General features: G+C 41.5%; 1 protein-coding gene across 1 annotated transcript in view; it reads left to right on the top strand.

The window, feature by feature from the left end:
* Window positions 1-2,202: 2,202 nt before the first annotated feature.
* Window positions 2,203-18,985, top strand: part of babam2 (BRISC and BRCA1 A complex member 2) — a 179,966-nt gene continuing 163,183 nt past the window's right edge. The window contains exons 1-4 of the mRNA XM_084311647.1: window positions 2,203-2,273; window positions 3,326-3,485; window positions 7,850-7,926; window positions 16,777-16,871. Coding sequence (XP_084167773.1) covers window positions 3,349-3,485; window positions 7,850-7,926; window positions 16,777-16,871 — 309 coding nt within the window. The 5' untranslated portion in view covers window positions 2,203-2,273; window positions 3,326-3,348. The remainder of the gene's footprint in view (window positions 2,274-3,325; window positions 3,486-7,849; window positions 7,927-16,776; window positions 16,872-18,985) is intronic.

Genomic DNA, 18,985 nt, shown 5'->3' with positions numbered 1-18,985 from the left:
TAAAGAGCACCTACGGGAGGCTGCAATTAGAAACTGGCCACCGTAAATGCCCAAAACCCCCACCACCTCCTAATAGACAGTCTCCTCCCCACCGCAATAAATTAGGGCGGGCCATACTTTTTTTTTTTTGGAAAATCAATCGAGTGGGGTGTCTAAAATATGTGTTTTTTTGTGGGGAATTCAAATATGGGATTATTTTTCTAATCGGATAACCCCTACCTACATCGTTTTGGATTTCAAAATGGCCGATTTTACCATTTTTCACCCCTTGGCCATACATGGATGCCAACATGTATCTGAAGGAAATCCTAACATGCAAGGTGTCTAAATGATGTGTTTCTTAATGGGGAATTCAAATATGAGGTCATTTTTGGGATAGGATAAATATAACCTGCATAATTTTGAATTTCAAAATGGCTGATTTTACCATTTGAACCCATTGGTATTGTATTACAAAATTGCAAAGATAAAAGATATATGGGAAATCATTTATAATGACAAAGCCATCAAATGTATTAACAAGTGAACTGTATATAACTGGATACAACTCCAATTCCCCATTAAGAAACACATCATTTAGACACCTTGCATGTTAGGATTTCCTTCAGATTCATGTTGGCATCCATGTATGGCCAAGGGGTGAAAAATGGTCAAATCGGCCATTTTGAAATCCAAAACAATGTAGGTAGGAGTTATCCGATTAGAAAAATAATCCCATATTTGAATTCCCCACAAAAAAACACATATTTTAGACACCCCACTCGATTGATTTTCCAAAAAAAAAAAAGTATGGCCCGCCCTACCACCGCATGTATATATTCCCTCCCCGCCGTATGTATATTTCCCTCCCACCCACCCACCCCCTCCTAATGTACAGTCCCCCCTCCCCATCATATGTATATACTCTGTCAGGATCTAGGGGTAACAGTACTGTATATTTGAATACCGCTTATGTCACAAATGTATCAGTACTAAATATCTATATGTCCCTATGCCATAAATGTCATGTATGTTGTGAATGTCATAAATGTCTATATGAATTGAAAATGGGGGACCCTGATGGAAACAAGACAAACGTCTTTCTCAGGTCTGCATCCCCTTAACAATTGTATGTATTGAGCCGTACTGTATTGTACCCATTCTGCAATCTGTTAAATAAAGTTTTCATTCATTCATTCATTCTACCCACAGCTGTAAAGGAATGTGAATCACTACCCACTTTCAAAACCACTCTCAAAGAGCACCTACGGGAGACTGCAATTCGAAACTGGCCCCTGTAAATGTCCTAACCCAACCCCCTCCAATGTACAGTAAATGTCCTAACCCAATAATACACAAGACCCTCTTCTTGGGACCAAGTAAGGTTTCGTCGATAATTCAATGTACAGTTACCCCCCCCCCCCCAACCACCTCCAATGTACAGTCCCCCCCCCCCCCCACCTACCCAACCTCCTCCAATGTACAGTTTCTTTGTCAAATGTATATACTCTCTTTTTTAGACTATTTTTGTATCACAAACAGTACTGTATTTGTAAATCTGGTATGTCATAAATGTATAGATGTAGCAGTACTGTCTATCTGTATGTCATATATTATGATGAATTGAAAATGGGGGACCCTGATGTAAACAAGACGAAAGTCTTTCTCTGGTCTGCATCCCCTTAACAATTGTGTGTATTGAGCTGTACTGTATTGTACCCATTCTGCAATCTGTTAATAAAATGTTCAATCAATCAAACATTGAAATGGCAGGCAACGTTTATCCAGCTACATACATTTGAGAAAGCAATTTTTTTGGAGAAAGCAAACAATTAAACGTTAGAGAGAAATCACCAGATAAAGTCATGTCTTGAAATGGTGGTAACTTAAATATGGTAATCAACATTTACCTTTTGTTCAAAATTAGCTCTTGCAGAGTGAACTGAAAGAATACTGTGGCAGTGTTGGTCAAAGTGCACCCTAAACGCGAATGATAGCTGCCTGTATACCGCCACACCAAAATTGCTGTTAATTATGGGCATTATAACATATTGCTATTAAAATATAGTACTGTTACACTCTCGAGCATTATTGATTTAAATTCAACATAATAGCTGAAAAACACACACACCTAGTGTGTGAAAGGAAACATAAATGAATATATCAACGGGCATCAACTAGCTGATGTGTGGTCCATCGAGAAAAGGACCCAAACAACATGCACCGGAAGTGTTGAGAGAAAGAAGTAAACATTGGAGCTAACGCCAATATTCTGTTGTTTACAACTCTGACAGGTAGTCTCGCTGTAGTCATTTGCTAATGTTAAAATATTACATTTGACAAGGATAATATGTGGCTAACATGCAAGTTGAGATTACATATTCATGTTTGTAGTTAGTCTCGCTAGGCTGCGGAAAGATAACGCTATATCCTTAGCTAACGTTAGTTTGCGAGTAGTCCCACTGCTCGACAGTGACACTAGTTTGTGAATATTAGAATGTTTGTTATAACGTCAACCTCTTTTCTCTCCTCCGTGACTGTAGGAAGGTTTAAACTATTTATATATTGTGTATTTGTGCGTGAGAGACGGAGACAGGCGGGGAATAGAGAGCGATAAATAAAGTGTATCGTTAGTGCATTGTCTAGTTTATTCATTGTCTTCTGTTTTATTTAATTCAGTATAGCCTAACGTCACGTCACAGTAAACTGGTCTAAGTTAATGCTCTACAGTCTACTGGACAGTAATGTCAATCCCCTCCCATGACAGTCTCCAAGTAAAGGAATTGCTAGTCGAGCTTTAGTCGTAGGACTTTGTCAACAAACGGATTAGTTGATTCAATCTTTAAAATTGTGTTTCCCATTCATGGCAATGTCACTAACTCACTCGCTCATTCATTCAGTCATTCAATCATTCATTCACTCACTCACTCACTCACTCACACTTAGACACTCAGCCCCTATTGATGGCTCACAGGCATTTTGTTGAGAGAGATGGTTCAATCTATGCAAGAATGCTTCACTATATATGACACTGTGTCTTCTTGTTCAAGAAATAACTTATTCAGCATGATTAAAAAAGCATAAAAATGGCAGCTGAGCTAACAAAGTCTTGGTTGACTAAGACCAAATTGACCAATCATGCGGCTGACTGACTACACACTTTACTATCAATAGTTTGTCATGCTGTCCCTGTGTAAAGTATGCGAGGTCCTGCTGTGTCTTTCTGGTATTACAACTTTGTACGTCTGCACCAGTGTCACTAAGACAAATTCGTATACATTCATCTGGCGAATTAATTATTTCTATATGTCCAATCATTCCTTTGTGTGTGTGTATGTGTGCACAGGTTCGGTTCTTGGTGTGCAGAAAATGAACAACATCTCCCCTGAGGTTGCGCTGCATCGCATCTCTCCTGAGCTGCGGCCCTTATTGTGCAGCATAGTCCGGAATGGACGTGTGGGACTTGACTCGACTAACTGTCTGCGTGTCACAGACCTCAAGACAGGGTGAGTTTTTCACAAGCTACATTTTGCACACCAGCTTCATTGCTAGCTAGAGCCTGCACTGATGGCCAATTTATGGTTGTGCGACTTGCACGTAAAACCAGCTCTGTGTAGGCTGCACACAGGGGGTTGTGTGCGTCTGTATGTTTCATAGCCTCTCAGTGTAGCCTAGGTGCATCTCTCAAACACATATCAACTGTGCATCAGTTTAACGGACAACGCATGGCAATAACAACTTGAATTTGGCTGGTTACTAGCAGTTGTCAGTCGATGATACTAGCAGTATATAAACAAGGCTTCACACTGCTAGTGTTAGAGGCACATAGATATAAACAAGGCTTCACACTGTTAGTGTTAGAAACACAGATATAAACAAGGCTTCACACTGTTAGTGTTAGAAACACACAGATATAAACAAGGCTTCACACTGCTAATGTTAGAGACACACAGGTATAAACAAGGCTTCACACTGTTAGTGTTAGAAACACACAGATATAAACAAGGCTTCACACTTTTAGTCATAAAAACACACGGGTATAAACAAGGCTTCACACTTTTAATCATAGAAACACACAGGTATAAACAAGGCTTCACACTGTTAGTGGTAGAAGTACACAGGTATATAAACAAGGCTTCACACTGTTAGTGATATAAGTACACAGGTATATAAACAAGGCTTCACACTGTTAGTGGTAGAAGTACACAGGTATATAAACAAGGCTTCACACTGTTAGTGATATAAGTACACTGGTATACATTTACATTTAGTCATTTAGCTGACGCTTTTATCCAAAGCGACTTACAAGTTCTGTAAGGCAAGTCATCAGGAAGGGCACAACTCTTATCAGCTGAGTAACAATGTTCATCAAAGTGTTGAGTGCTACAGTGTAGGTTAGTATATTAGGACAAGTGCATGATAGTAAGGTTAGTTAGGGTTAGATTTTTCTTTATTTTTTATTTCAGATAATGGTTGAAGAAGTGCGTCTTTAGTCGACGGCGAAATATTGGACGGGTTTCGGCTGTATAAACAAGGCTTCACACTGTTAGTGATATAAGTACACAGGTATAAACAAGGCTTCACACTGTTAGTGATAAGTACACAGGTATAAACAAGGCTTCACACTGTTAGTGATATAAGTACACAGGTATAAACAAGGCTTCACACTGTTAGTGATAAGTACACAGGTATAAACAAGGCTTCACACTTAGTGATATAAGTACACAGGTATAAACAAGGCTTCACACTGTTAGTGATATAAGTACACAGGTATAAACAAGGCTTCACACTTAGTGATATAAGTACACAGGTATAAACAAGGCTTCACACTGTTAGTGATATAAGTACACAGGTATAAACAAGGCTTCACACTGTTAGTGATATAAGTACACAGGTATAAACAAGGCTTCACACTGTTAGTGATAAGTACACAGGTATAAACAAGGCTTCACACTTAGTGATATAAGTACACAGGTATAAACAAGGCTTCACACTGTTAGTGATATAAGTACACAGGTATAAACAAGGCTTCACACTGTTAGTGATATAAGTACACAGGTATAAACAAGGCTTCACACTGTTAGTGATATAAGTACACAGGTATAAACAAGGCTTCACACTGTTAGTGATATAAGTACACTGGTATAAACAAGGCTTCACATTGTTAGTGGTAGAGACACACAGGTATAAACAAGGCTTCACACTGTTAGTGTTAGAGACACACTGGTATAAACAAGGCTTCACATTGTTAGTGATAGAAACACAGATATAAACAAGGCTTCACATTGCTAGTGGTAGAAGTACACAGGTACAGTATAAACAAGGCTTCACACTGTTAGTGATAGAGATAGACAGGTATAAACACGGCTTCACACTGCTAGTGTTAGAGGTACACAGGTTAATTTCTGCATTTCTATTTTATTTCTACTATTAGGACATAAAGCACTTTACAATGGAATGACTGCAGAGAGCGAGACTGCAGCAAAGTTGTCCATTTATATTAAATGTGTGCTTCTCATACAGTGTTTTAGTCTGTATGAAATGCTTATTAAGTGCTGTGGTCATCATTTGTTAAATAGTTCAGATTTAGCTCAATAATGCTTTGAAACAGGATATTTTTGAAATATCAAGTCAAGATCATATGCTGGCCAGTTTGCTCCACTATCTAACAGTATGAGACATATGAAACGCTGTTAGCTCGTCATCCAAAAACGTGCACATAAATTAACAGTTTGAGTAATACAAACATTTTGGATTGATTGTAAACTATTTACATACAGTTTCACCGCGTAAAATCCTGGTTTTGCACCGTACAGAACACCGCCGGTCGCTTATTTCATTCTTTACTGTTGACCCTTATTTCATTTCATTGCAAACCTTTATTTTAACTGCTTCATTAAAAGTTGAGGTTGCCCACATTTCCAAGATGCCGAGTTATACGCCATTTAACACTATGGTCGCCAAAAACGCCTTACCACGTCATTCCCCGCCATGCTCATTCTGCCAAAGACGCCGTACCACGTCTTTGATATCAATATTTCAAAAATCTGTGATCGCAATCATATTTCTCCCCCGGAGACTTGAGATCTACTGTTGATCCCCTCTCAACTCTCCAACGGTTCAAGAGCGCCATCTGGTGGCCGATCGGCGGATCGCTCAAACCGGAAACAGGAAATGGAAGCTGGTGCTCATTCCAATTCGGTCCGATCACTCGCTAATAGTCCCAGGACTCGAGCTAGACACAATGGATAGCAATCCCTTACCAATAACTCGATAAACAACATGATTTGGACATATATACTATTATACAACCTGGAGATGGATCGCATATTTCTACATCCCATAATAGGAATATTTCTGCTCCACGCTCATCGCCCAACGGCCCGAGGAAGCTACGGTTAGTTTCAGCGTTATTTTTTAACGTGTTCGATACAAACTGCTCTAATGATCATATCACCCACACTAGATGAATCATCTAACGTTGGCCACGGAATTATAAACGACCCCCCCCCCCCCATCCGGTCAACATCAGATGATAAGTAGTAACTTCTAGAAGCACGTCCATTTGAAATTTTTTATCTCGCGCCGATTGCTATCAAACTGTATACAATCATCAATATAATGCATTTAGGGCTATAAATCACGTTCTGGAGAAAGCTGCAGAAAACGATAAAAACATACTTATACTTTAGACCGTATTTTAGTATGAATATGTGAATGAAAAAGTATAACGTTGCTACACCAACAATAGATACTTGATGTTGAATGGGCCATAGTAATGTCAATTTAGCAATACAATTAAAAAAGTTATGAAAAACTGTAAATATGCCAACATTAGCAGGGTTGCTAGTTTTCAGTTGTAGTCCCTGGGCTAGATGTTTAAGCCAGAAAATAAACAGAAAAATAGAAGGACATTAAAGTTAATATAAAAACAGTTTAAAACATATTCTGTACAGTCACTCACTAGGCATTCTGCGTCATGCCCTCGCTCTACCTAGGTGCCACCGCTTGCCTAAACCAAGCGCAGTATTGCCATATGTCAGAACAAGTTGGAATGCCGCAGGGAGGGGGGGCAGCTGCGCCGGTGAAGCACCTGTCCCGGCATTGTATGCGCCGGCGGCTCTCGGTGTGGATAGTGAGTGTCTTCTTGTGTGTAAAATTGGCCATTGCAGACGCAAGTTCTGTATTGCCCGCAATAGTCAGCCCTTGCTGTTTGCAATAAACACAGCACATGTTGTTTTGTGTTTTGTCATACCATAGCCATGTGAAGTCTTTAAGCCACTCGGGGAGAAATCTCGGGGTATATGTATTAGGTTGCAACGCTGTGACCAATTATAATTTTTTAGTGGCACTGGACAGATTTATGGTGGCAAATTCGATCAAGTTGTGTACGGTGACTTGAGTGCTATAGAATCCCTAAAGGGTTTACAGTATTGCGATATTGTTTGCTGTCATTCGCACACAAATCTTAGCTAATGCTCACTGCTATTTGCTGTTAGACAATTGAGTGTTACTGCTGTCTCTGATTTCTGACTGCTTTTGTTCTGGTTCTCCTCAGATGTACCTCTCTGACTGCTTTTGTTCTGGTTCTCCTCAGATGTACCTCTCTGACTGCTTTTGTTCTGGTTCTCCTCAGATGTACCTCTCTGACTGCTTTTGTTCTGGTTCTCCTCAGATGTACCTCTCTGACTGCTTTTGTTCTGGTTCTCCTCAGATGTACCTCTCTGACTGCTTTTGTTCTGGTTCTCCTCAGATGTACCTCTCTGACTGCTTTTGTTCTGGTTCTCCTCAGATGTACCTCTCTGACTGCTTTTGTTCTGGTTCTCCTCAGATGTACCTCTCTGACTGCTTTTGTTCTGGTTCTCCTCAGATGTACCTCTCTGACCCCTGGGCCCTGCTGTGACCGCTTCAAGCTCCACATCCCCTATGCGGGAGAAACCCTCAAATGTAAGTAAGCCAGTAGATGCGGCCACGCGGCACAAACAGTCACATGATTTAGTGTCTTAAGAGTGTACAGGTCCCCTATTCCCAGCCCAATGGAATGGAATTACTAAAGCCAGCTGTTGCAGTTTCATTGTTGAACATCACATTCAATTTGGGTGTATTTTTCTTTTCGTCTTCATAGAGATTTGAGGGTAATGTCACAATAATCACAATTGTGAATTGTTTCAGTCCGAGGGAAGCAACAGTTGGGATTGGAGGATCAGGAAAAGAAGGCAGGGCTAGAGATATGTCAATTGCCCTGATTAGATGTTGTCACATGAGAGGGGGGTACATGCCACTCACTCTCATTGAAAACTTAACAGCATTTTGTAAATCAACATATTTCTTCATCTTGGGGTCATGAATGTGCACAGCGATATCTCTGGCCTTTACCTTTTGAGATATCTTGTTCTCAGTTTTGCCTGATGGCGGTGCTAAAAGAAAGGTCACACAGGGTCACCAAAATCAATAGGCTGGTTCCTTCAGCGGTCATGAATGTGCACAGAAATTACACACACACATACACAGACAGAACTGATCACATAACCTCCAAGGCTTGTTCTTGGTGGAGGTAATAAACAGTGCCATCGTTCCCCTCCTGGTGGATGGAGCAAATCCCACTTTTTCTCCACAAAATTCAATACTGCTTTCAGTCACAGACTTTCAGAGTTGAAGGTTAAAGCCAAAGAGGACTTGAAGGAAAGAGTCCTGAGACGGTTAGCATCTTAGCATTAGCTGCGATGCCACTGGTCGTTGTGGGGAAAAAGGACCAAGAATTGGTTCCAATTGAACACTCTCTCACTCCTACATAACAAACACCTTCTACACAATATGTGATAGTCGGAGCGAGTAGTACTGTGCGGTAATTATGGAGGAAAGCTGCCATGAATTTGTATGGCGAGACCCCTATTTTTACACATTTGAACTTTGCCTTTGGACTGTGCTTTTGTGCAGATAGCATACTCATCATTGCCATGCTTGAGTGACCACATTGCCGTTATGCTGTCTCTCATCTGGCATTTATTGGACTGAAGGTTTTTTGTTATGGCTTTTGTCTTGGCCTTTGCTACACACATTTGAGGCTGTAGAATGTTTTACATTAATATTTACATAATGTTTGTAAACACAGGAGTAAAACTGGGCTGAATCCTGAGTTATAATGAGGAGCAGAAAGCTCCATAAAGTGTATTTTCTATCCACAAGGCAAACTCTTCAAAGACATGAATATACCGATCATTTAGATGGCCAAATGAATGACAGGTTGTATCATTAAGCTTGACTGCTGGTCAGTCAAGTTACATTTGAAGGAATAATAACTAAAATAATTAATACCAAAACCTGAGACATTCAAATCAGAACTTCACCACAAAAATGTAGGTGATCGGTGGCTTTGATTGCATATACGGTAATTTATATTGTAATATTATTTATATTGTTATATTGTAATTTGTACTATACCGGTATGTCATGGTGAAGTTATGGAATTTTAACAACCAAAAAGGCGTGCTAGGAACCCTGTATATTTCCAAAACATGCCTGGTCCTAATTTGGTTTTCACCAATATGCTACGATTATACAGTCTTAATTTGTTTACCCCTTTTTCGAAAACGGCTCCTGTTACTAATGAGCAACACGTTGTGTGTAAGAACTGGACATTACTGGAATAATCTCTCAACTTGTGATTGAAATCCCACATCTGAGAGAGCTGCATATCATGAGTATGCCTCCTAAAACGCCTGAACGGCAGCGCCGCAGAATATGTTACGTGAAGTGATTTTTATTTCAGTCGGGAAAGATTTTAATTTGGTGTTCCTGGAATTATGGTGAGTCATGGCACCCATTGCTAAACACACGCACACACACACACACACACACACACACACACACACACACACACACACACACACACACACACACACACACACACACACACACACACACACACACACACACACACACACACACACAACACAAAGAGATGGTGTTCTCAGTTATTATTCAGCTACTGTTCTGTCTCCCAATTTTGACATTGGTGTAAAAGGTTCATGGCACAGTAATAAAAATAGTCTTTGTTAGCTGGGCTGAATAGGCAAGGATTAGAGTGTACCAAAAAAAAGTGGCACCTACAGTATATCAGAAGCTTCATAAAAGCTCACATGACAAATGAACCGGTTCAACTCCACAGAATGTTCTAGATCACTGGGTGTAAAACAGCAGAATCTTAGCCATCCAGGTAAATAGTTTCCTTTATGTTTATAAATCTATGTGCCTTTTAACAAGCAAGCCCCTCCGGCAATGTCTGCTACCCACTTAATCACCCACTTCAAAGATAGTCGAAGCAAGCCAGATATATGAGCAGAGCTGGTTCGGCAAAACAGGTTTTTTTTCCACGGGAGCTGACTTACTGCTGTCGGTGAGAACAGATGTTTCATCATTACAGCTCTCTGTCAGGAGATATGGAAATGGGAGCTAATTAAGTGAGTGCGAAGAACGTTTAATGACGTTTAAGATAATGACACCGTTGGGTCATTTGCTACTCTTTTGCCTTGAGAAAATGTTTGGAGGAGTTTCCTACAGGGGCACCTATTAGGTTAAAATCAGCCCTCTAATGAGTGACCTTTTATGGTGTGAGCAGCAGCTCATTCTATCAGTTGGTTGGTTCACAAAAATCCCTCCACTCACTATAGCAGCCACAGGTTTCACCCTAGGAGGCTGACGTTTGGCATGGAGGTAAAGTGTGTGTGTGCGTGTGTGTGTGTGTGTGTGTGCGCGCGCACGTGTGTGTGTCAAGTCAAGAGTCTTATTTGTCACGGCATACAAGTATACAATGAAATGCGGGTGGTCTTGCCCGCGACAATGTGCAATACAGTGGTACAGCATATAATAGAATCCAATAAAAAAACAACATTGTGCAATAAACAGGTAACAGGTAACATGGTGTGACATCTCGGTATCTGTACATAGTTATTTACAGAGCATATAGGACATGCTAGGTAGCTTTAGTAGTGCAATACACTGTTCCTGTGTGTGTGTGTGTGTGTGTGTGTGTGAGTGTGAATGAAGGTGTGTGTACATGCCAATTGGCTAAAAGGGGGCATGGCAATGGGAGTGGCCTATCGGGGGGTGGAAAAGGTCACAGCTATAGTGAATTTGCGCATGTTCTCTTTGAACTTGTATTTATCCTGGGAAGATTTCCTTAGCATTCCAGCTCTTATTCAGCAATGCCCTGCTACATTTTGAGAGAGGGATCCTGCACCAATACCGATACCAGGCTGATACTAACATCTTGATTCCAGGAAGTCAAAGCAAAGTCACATAATTTTCAGCATTTCTGACACATAGAAGCACGGTATATCTCAAACATGGATTATATCTCAATATTTTTTATCCAATGACCGCAAACTGACTATACGATAATAAAAACAATGGATCCCATCAGTACCCGATATCGGCAGATACTTCAAAGTTTAGGAATCGGGAATTGGTATCGGCAGTGAAAAAGTGGTATCGCTCCCAATCACAGACCCGGGAGCTGTCCGGTACAATCACAGTCTTCTACTGCTGGCTACTGAGCGACTCCACTGGAGCAGCTGGTGGTTCGGACGTCATGCTCAATGCTCAACGTCAGAGGCAGTTGGCAAAGGGAGGAAAGAGCGTTACTCATTCACTTCCCAAATCTCCCCACCGGTCCACGAATCTGAACCAGCGACCTTCCGGTCACAAGCCCTAGGAGAGGAGAGGAGAGGAGAGGAGAGGAGAGGAGAGGAGAGGAGAGGAGAGGAGAGGAGAGGAGAGGAGAGGAGAGGAGAGGAGAGGAGAGGAGAGGAGAGGAGAGAATCGAATCACTTGCATTAGGGATCACTTCCATTGTTTTGACACACAAGACACATATCCTGCACTGTTGTAGCCTTTGGAGTTGTACAAGCTGAAGACCTTAACCTGCTACAGATATTTCTGGAGACATGGAAGAGACAACGTAACCACTTAGCTGCAATCTTTGCAGTGAAAGCAGGGGGGGGGGGGGAGAATCACCAGAAGAAAGAAGCCAGTGGCGGTCTGGCACGACAGCATGCGACTTCGCTTCACATGTTGTTTTACTGGTTGATGTACTTTCCTGTGCTTTGGCCTGAGGAAGAGCGTTTGTTTAGTCAAGGATGCAAGGCCTCGGGGTTCTTGTCAACGTCTCGACCTGCCTGCCGATGTCGTGTTAAGAGCAGGGCAGATGATGGCACGACCAGGCACTGTACTCATTAACGCAGGCTGACCCTAACACACACACACACGCAACCACACACACATAACCACACACACACACGCAACCACACGCACACATAACCACACACACACACACGCAACCACACGCACACATAACCACACACACACGCAACCACACACACATAACCACACACACACGCACACACGCAACCACACACACGCAACCACACACACATAACCACACACACACACACACACGCACACACACACGCACACATAACCACACACACACACACACATAACCACACACACGCCTCCCTGCTGCCATAGCTGCCACAGCCACACTGCGATTTGTGGCCTTCGTTATGGAGCATAATGTACGCTCTTATGTCGTCAATATATCGTTAGCCTAGACTGGAGCTGAGACTCTCTGAATGCTTGTGTGTTGTTACTAAGTCCTTTTTGTTTGTCGAGTAGGTTTCTTCATCTGCTGTGCGTTTGTTTGCTATAGTCTTAACTCATTGGCTGCCATGCTGTTTCCGGGATATGGCTATGCGCTGCCACGCATTAAACCAATGGAGTCCGTCACCTTGTTTGCAGGGCTATAACTATATTCTATATTATAGCTATGGATGCAATACTATGGCCCATTTGACATCGAGTATCTATCGTTCAATATGTGAAAAAGAAATAATTTTTCCATCCATACATTCCCGTTTTATTCCGTGGTGAATATAAGTATGGTTTTAGAGCGATCTAGGGTAATTCCTGGGAGGCTAGTAATAGCCTGCGACGTGTATTATACTAAATCCATTGGCATTTCGTCCCTACACACGCTACAATAAAAAAATCAAATGCATATGATTGGTATTATGTTCCATCATGAATGCATGAAAGGGGGGGGGGGGGTCGTTTCTGATTAATTGATTGTCAATAACGGCATTCGTTATTACAACAACATACGCTGATCAGGGCGATGGCTATGAAAACAAGGCACAATCAAGCTGAAATTGACGTTAAATTGCTCTTACCTGTGGCCGGTGGGATTCCAAAAAGAATATTCCAATTTTTTGATTGACATCTGGTAGGGATGGGTACCGAATTTGGTACTTTTAACACATTGGACGCCAGACCCGAGATAAGTCGGGTTAACTCACCATCGCTTGAACGCCAAACTCGAGAAAAGTCGGGTTTTGGTCGTTATTTCTTTTATTGGCTATTTCCGTTCATAATCCATCAAGGGAGCCTGATGTTATCATTGGGAATGGGTCTGAGATCGCAAACGTCCAATACCGCCGCCTAACGCCTTGCGGCCGGTATTGCACATCCTTGGCTCAGCCTGTACGTCGATCTAAAAAGTCCGGTCCGGGTTTTCCTTGTCGGGCAGGAGTAACATTTATAACACATGGATTGGGGAGAATCAAGCACCGTCGATTCATGTTCTTTGGTGGATTATGTTGGCAACACGATCGACATCAATACTTGGAATGGCGATCAGATAATTGGAATATTCTTCATCCTAGGTAAGGGCTATATGCTATCAATCTTGCGTTGATCCAATAATTCCTTCCCCGAGATCGGAGCGTGTGTCTGTAATGTACTGTGTAACGTATTCCATTGGTGACGATCGAAGCATAGAACCCCCCCCCCCCCACCCTTTCATGCATGCATGATGAAACATAATACCGATAATATAGCGTTGATTTCAGATTGATTGTTGATCCAGGCGAGGAATGGCACGGTTTCTAGATGCACTAAACGCTGCTTAGTGGCGTTTCCTGGGATTACACAGAATTACTCTAAAACTATGTGTTGAATGTGTTAAGGGTACAGACCGAAACACGTCGGTACTACCGTGTATCGATTCACGTGAGATCCAACGGTGCCAATTTTCGTTAATTATTATTATTATTCCTGCAGAAAAGATTTTTGTATACAAAAAAAAAGTCCGATGACGTCAATGTTTTGTTTACCGCAAAACGAAACCGCACGTTAACACATTAACTGTCACGGAGTTTGCCCCTCTCATACCACTCTCTGCCACCACTCTAAGCCTATGGAGATGTTCACCTTCTTTGCAGGGCTATAACTTTTTAAATTGTATTGCTAAATTTACATTACTATGGCCCATTCAACATCGATTATCTATCGTTCGGGATGTAGGAACGTTATACTTTTTCATTCATAGATTCATACGAAAATACCGTCTAGAATATAAATATGTTTTTATCGTTTTCTGCAGTAATTCCTACAACGCTAGTTATAGGCCTAAACGCATAATATAGATTATCGATTGCAGTTTATTCGTGATACACGCTATATTAAAACGACATAACCCACCACAGCATAATGAATCGGGGGTCCCAAAAATGATTCAATGCGATCGGGGGAAGCCCTAGGTTCATGTTAGTAGAAAAGAGAGCCCGGAGCGTTTAGTGTGTGGCACAGCCCAATACACAAGGTTTCAAATGGTGCTCGATACCGCCGCCTGGTAGGATGCGGCCGGTATTGCACTTTAGCGATCTCAGACTCAGCCCCATGATAACACCAGGCTTCCTGGATGGATAATGAATGGAAATAATGAATAAAAGAAATAACGAGCAAATAATGAGTATACTCGTTGTTGGCGTCCAACGATTGGCGGCCAATAACGAGTTTAATTGTTGTTGGCAGTGAATTAGTTAAGAATGCTATTGCACCCATGTATATGTAAATGTTATTTTCAATTAGGAAAAAATTCATGTTTTTGTGTTTTCAGTTGAATTATAAAGTTCCAAGGAAATCCACAAAAAAAAGGTTCAATAAATTCACGTTTCCAAAGTCAACGAATAATCGTAATCTCAATATTGACCAGAATAATGGTGATTAGGATGCTGTCTACCTATGTACTTGAGCCTAAGTTTTAACATGCACAGAGGGTCCACTGCCAATAGCACCACTTCCTTCCAGGTTCCCCCTGGTTAAGTGCCGTGCCAGCAGTGTTGGACTCACATGTGTTTGACTGGCTTCCAGGCATTTTGTAACACATTTACTGCACATCCTCCCTCCCCCTCCTCTCCTCTCCTCTCCTCTCCTCTCCTCTCCTCTCCTCTCCTCTCCTCTCCTCTCCTCTCCTCTCCTCGTTTTGACACTTCCCTGGAAAAGTACTGCCGTTTGTGTGTTTGTCTCCTCTTGCTGTCCCTGGCACAGTAATGGGAAAAAAAACAGAACAAAACGGCCTGGCTGGACAGAAATAGAATTGTGTATCATTATAGCATATCATCTGTACATTGTGAACCAGACAGATGAGCCTTATGTGATATGCACTGTATTGTAAAGCATTAGACGTTGCCTTGTCCTAGTCTATCCCTGTTCAGATTCAGCATCCATACTCAGTAGGTTATCCTTACTGCTGTTTTTTTTAATGACTACACCTGTAAATATTTGATAACTTTGCTTATTAATAACCCATATTGTGACTGCTACTGTAGCTGCCAATAAACATTGTAGTCACACTCTCTTTTTTTCTTGGAGGCACGACTTTGACTACACAGATTTGTATTTATTTTTCATTTTTAAAACAAGTTATCTTATCAGAACTTGTCACCAGAGCACCATTTCCAAACCTTTCCACTGGAGAGGGAGAGCTTCTCTGTATTCCCCCGGAAATTGAGTCACTGTCTTAGTCGAACCACTCATGCTCCAATATGTAGCTTGATAACTTTAGCTTCAGCAGCTTGAGCAGGTATTGACATCCTGGAAAATATCAATTGCCTTCTCAACTAGTATAAAGGTGCAGAGATGCTGCTAAGCCGCTTATCGAACAATTTGGTGGGGGAAAAAACACAATTATCCAAATTGTTATTCAATATAGAAAATGTGTTGGGTAAGAATTACATCTGGAGGGGATCTTTTCATTTCCTTGTGTACTGAAGACGAATTCAATAATTCAACGTTTTCTGCAATTGTGTCTAGCCCTTTCACTACCACACTACAGAAGGTTAACCCTTTACTATCACACTACAGAAGGTAACCATTTGTCGTGTGGCAGTGAAAGGGTTAACCATTTGGTAGAGTGGTAGTGAAAGGGCTAGACACTGGCTGGTTAGGTGTCATTGTTATCTAAAGTGAAAACAATCCATGTGTTTAGTGCAGCCAACATTTACAAATGATATGTGCTTGAAAGTTTTCCATTGGGAACACAGAACGGAATACAAAGGACAACATACATTAAAACAAAGTGAGACAGACAAAGTTTCAGAAAGAAATTATAATAATAGTAATACAATTAAAAATGTAATAAAAGAAATAACAAGACATAAAAAAAATGGAAATACATTTAAAAAAGTGAGTACAGTGATTCATAGGTCAACCAACTCTGGTATTGATTTCAGATGTCGTGCTCATACCAATGTCCATGTGTTTTTAAAGTTGTACATTATAGGGATTTGAATGGGTTCCATGGGCACCTATCGCCATGAAACCTCCTCACAGCCACAGAGAATGATAACTCTCAACTCAAGTAAAAACGCGAAAATTCCACCAAAAGTGGAGATGTGCGCTCGTGGAGCTCGTTTCAGTGTCATGGGATGTAATGGTCCATCTTCTTCCCTCTTTCAGGGGACATAATATTCAACGCTCGGGACCCAGAGCTCCCGCCAGATTTCATCTTTGGCGAGGATGCAGAGTTTCTTCCTGAACCGTCAGAACTACCGGTATGTATCGACTCCATCACGTACACTAATAGGCTAACGATTTGCCTGCCCGTCTAGCAAGAATCACCAACACCTCCTTTGTCCCATCATTCCACTCAAATGTGAAGCGCTCTGGAATGTTCCAGTCGGAACGCGCAGTGTGGCTCATTTGCTCATGGGTGATTTCCATCAAATTTGTACATTGTATTAAACGAATGAAGGATATAAAAATAGTTGGCAGCACTTTTCATTTGCCTTATTCCAAAAAGTTATTTGGTGACCGTCGATACTCGGTGCAACATAGTGGTATTTGTAGTAGAGAGCTACAGTAGTAAGGGCATTACTCCTCTTTCCAACAGTGTAGAAACGTCAACATGTGTCTGGGGAGTCGATGTGACTCAAAAACGAGCCGCGCAATATCCTGCTCCAATCATTCACTGATGTCCCAGGCTGAGGGGGTAATGCAAAGCACTTAGTCCCTCTCTGTGATGTGCACTATTTGTTTTGCCACTCCTCTCATGTCTGAAAGTGTGGTTTATTAAACCACAGGGTAGAATTAATCTTAACCCAGATGAATTACCCTTTCTCGCACAGGGGGAAAACCATTTCCATATAGGGATTTTTTTTGTCTTCTGCCACTCGTCAACCCCAGACCTTCGGTCATTTGTTGATCTATCAGGGTCCTCTTTTTTTACAACTCAAACCGGTGATCATATCTGTGCGGACGCTAATGGTGAGAAGAAGTGGAAGTACTTTCAAACCTATTCTTGCGAAGAGCAAAGTAACACCCAGTTCACCAGAAGTAGAGGCTGCAGGCCAACAGTGGCCAAAGGGGAATCGGGGGTGGGGTGGGTTTTCAAGTTTCAAGTTTCAAGTTTCTTTAATAGTTGTCATACAGAAGTACAGAATACTTTTGTACAAAATGCTTCTTACTGTTGCGCTCCAGAGACTGTGCATGACAAGATAAGTATGAAATAAAAACATAGTAAAAATTAGAAGTAAAAAAAGAGGTCACAGTGTTCAGTTTAGACATATGTACAATGTTCGTAGACGTAGTTACCATACAATATACAATACTGTGCAGTGTACTAATATACAATACTATATAGTGCAAGGCATAAATGGACGAGGTGCAGTTTAGGTACAATTCACAGTAGGTGTACGAGTTGTAGTGCAAATCCTTTATCAATAAATATAAAGTGTAAGTGTGTTTGTGTGATCTAAAGTGTGGAGAGTGGGTGCTGCAGTGTGTTGTTTGTTTGAGTGAGTGTGTGCTTGTGGGTGTGTGTGCTGTGTGCATTTGATGGTTGTTGCATAGTGATTATTGTTCGTTTAGCGATTATTGTTCGTTTAGCAGCCTGATGGCCTGGGGATAGAAGCTCCTTCTGAGTCTTTCTGTGCTCGCCATAAGACTCCGGTATCGCTTGCCTGACGGCAGCAGTTCAAAGAGGCAGTTGTTCGGGTGGCTCGAGTCCTTAATAATTCTCTTAGCCTTCCCCTTGCACCGCTTGTTGTAAATGTTCTGGAGGGTGGGAAGCCCCCCTCTAATTGTGCTCTTTGTGCTCTTTGTGCTCTTTGTGCTCTTCGCAAGAATAGGTTTGAAAGTACTTCCACTTCTTCTCACCATTAGCGTCCGCACAGATATGATCACCGGTTTGAGTTGTAAAAAAAGAGGACCCTGATAGATCAACAAATGACCGAAGGTCTGGGGTTGACGAGTGGCAGAAGACAAAAAAAATCCCTATATGGAAATGGTTTTCCCCCTGTGCGAGAAAGGGTAATTCATCTGGGTTAAGATTAATTCTACCCTGTGGTTTAATAAACCACACTTTCAGACATGAGAGGAGTGGCAAAACAAATTGTGGGGGAGGGCAGGAAACGACAGTTGCAAGCACTTCTTGTTGTGTCTCCCTTTTTATCTGGAAGTCTTTGCTCTAGTCCATCTTGATAACATCGTGACTCATCAGCGAGCTATAGCCTAAGTGACCCGCTTCGTTATCAGTTTGTGTTAAGTGCCGCACGTCATCTCACCCTGTGCTCATGATCAAAGTGTGCGTGTCGATATACTCACGTGTTCATATTATTGAGGTATGGAGGATTACACAGCATTCCGGTTTCCAGATTCCAAAGAGACA

Source organism: Notolepis coatsorum, assembly GCF_963971535.1.
Source record: "Notolepis coatsorum genome assembly, chromosome: 3".
Lineage (NCBI taxonomy): Eukaryota > Metazoa > Chordata > Actinopteri > Aulopiformes > Paralepididae > Notolepis > Notolepis coatsorum.
This window is presented reverse-complemented; position numbering and strand designations above follow the sequence as displayed.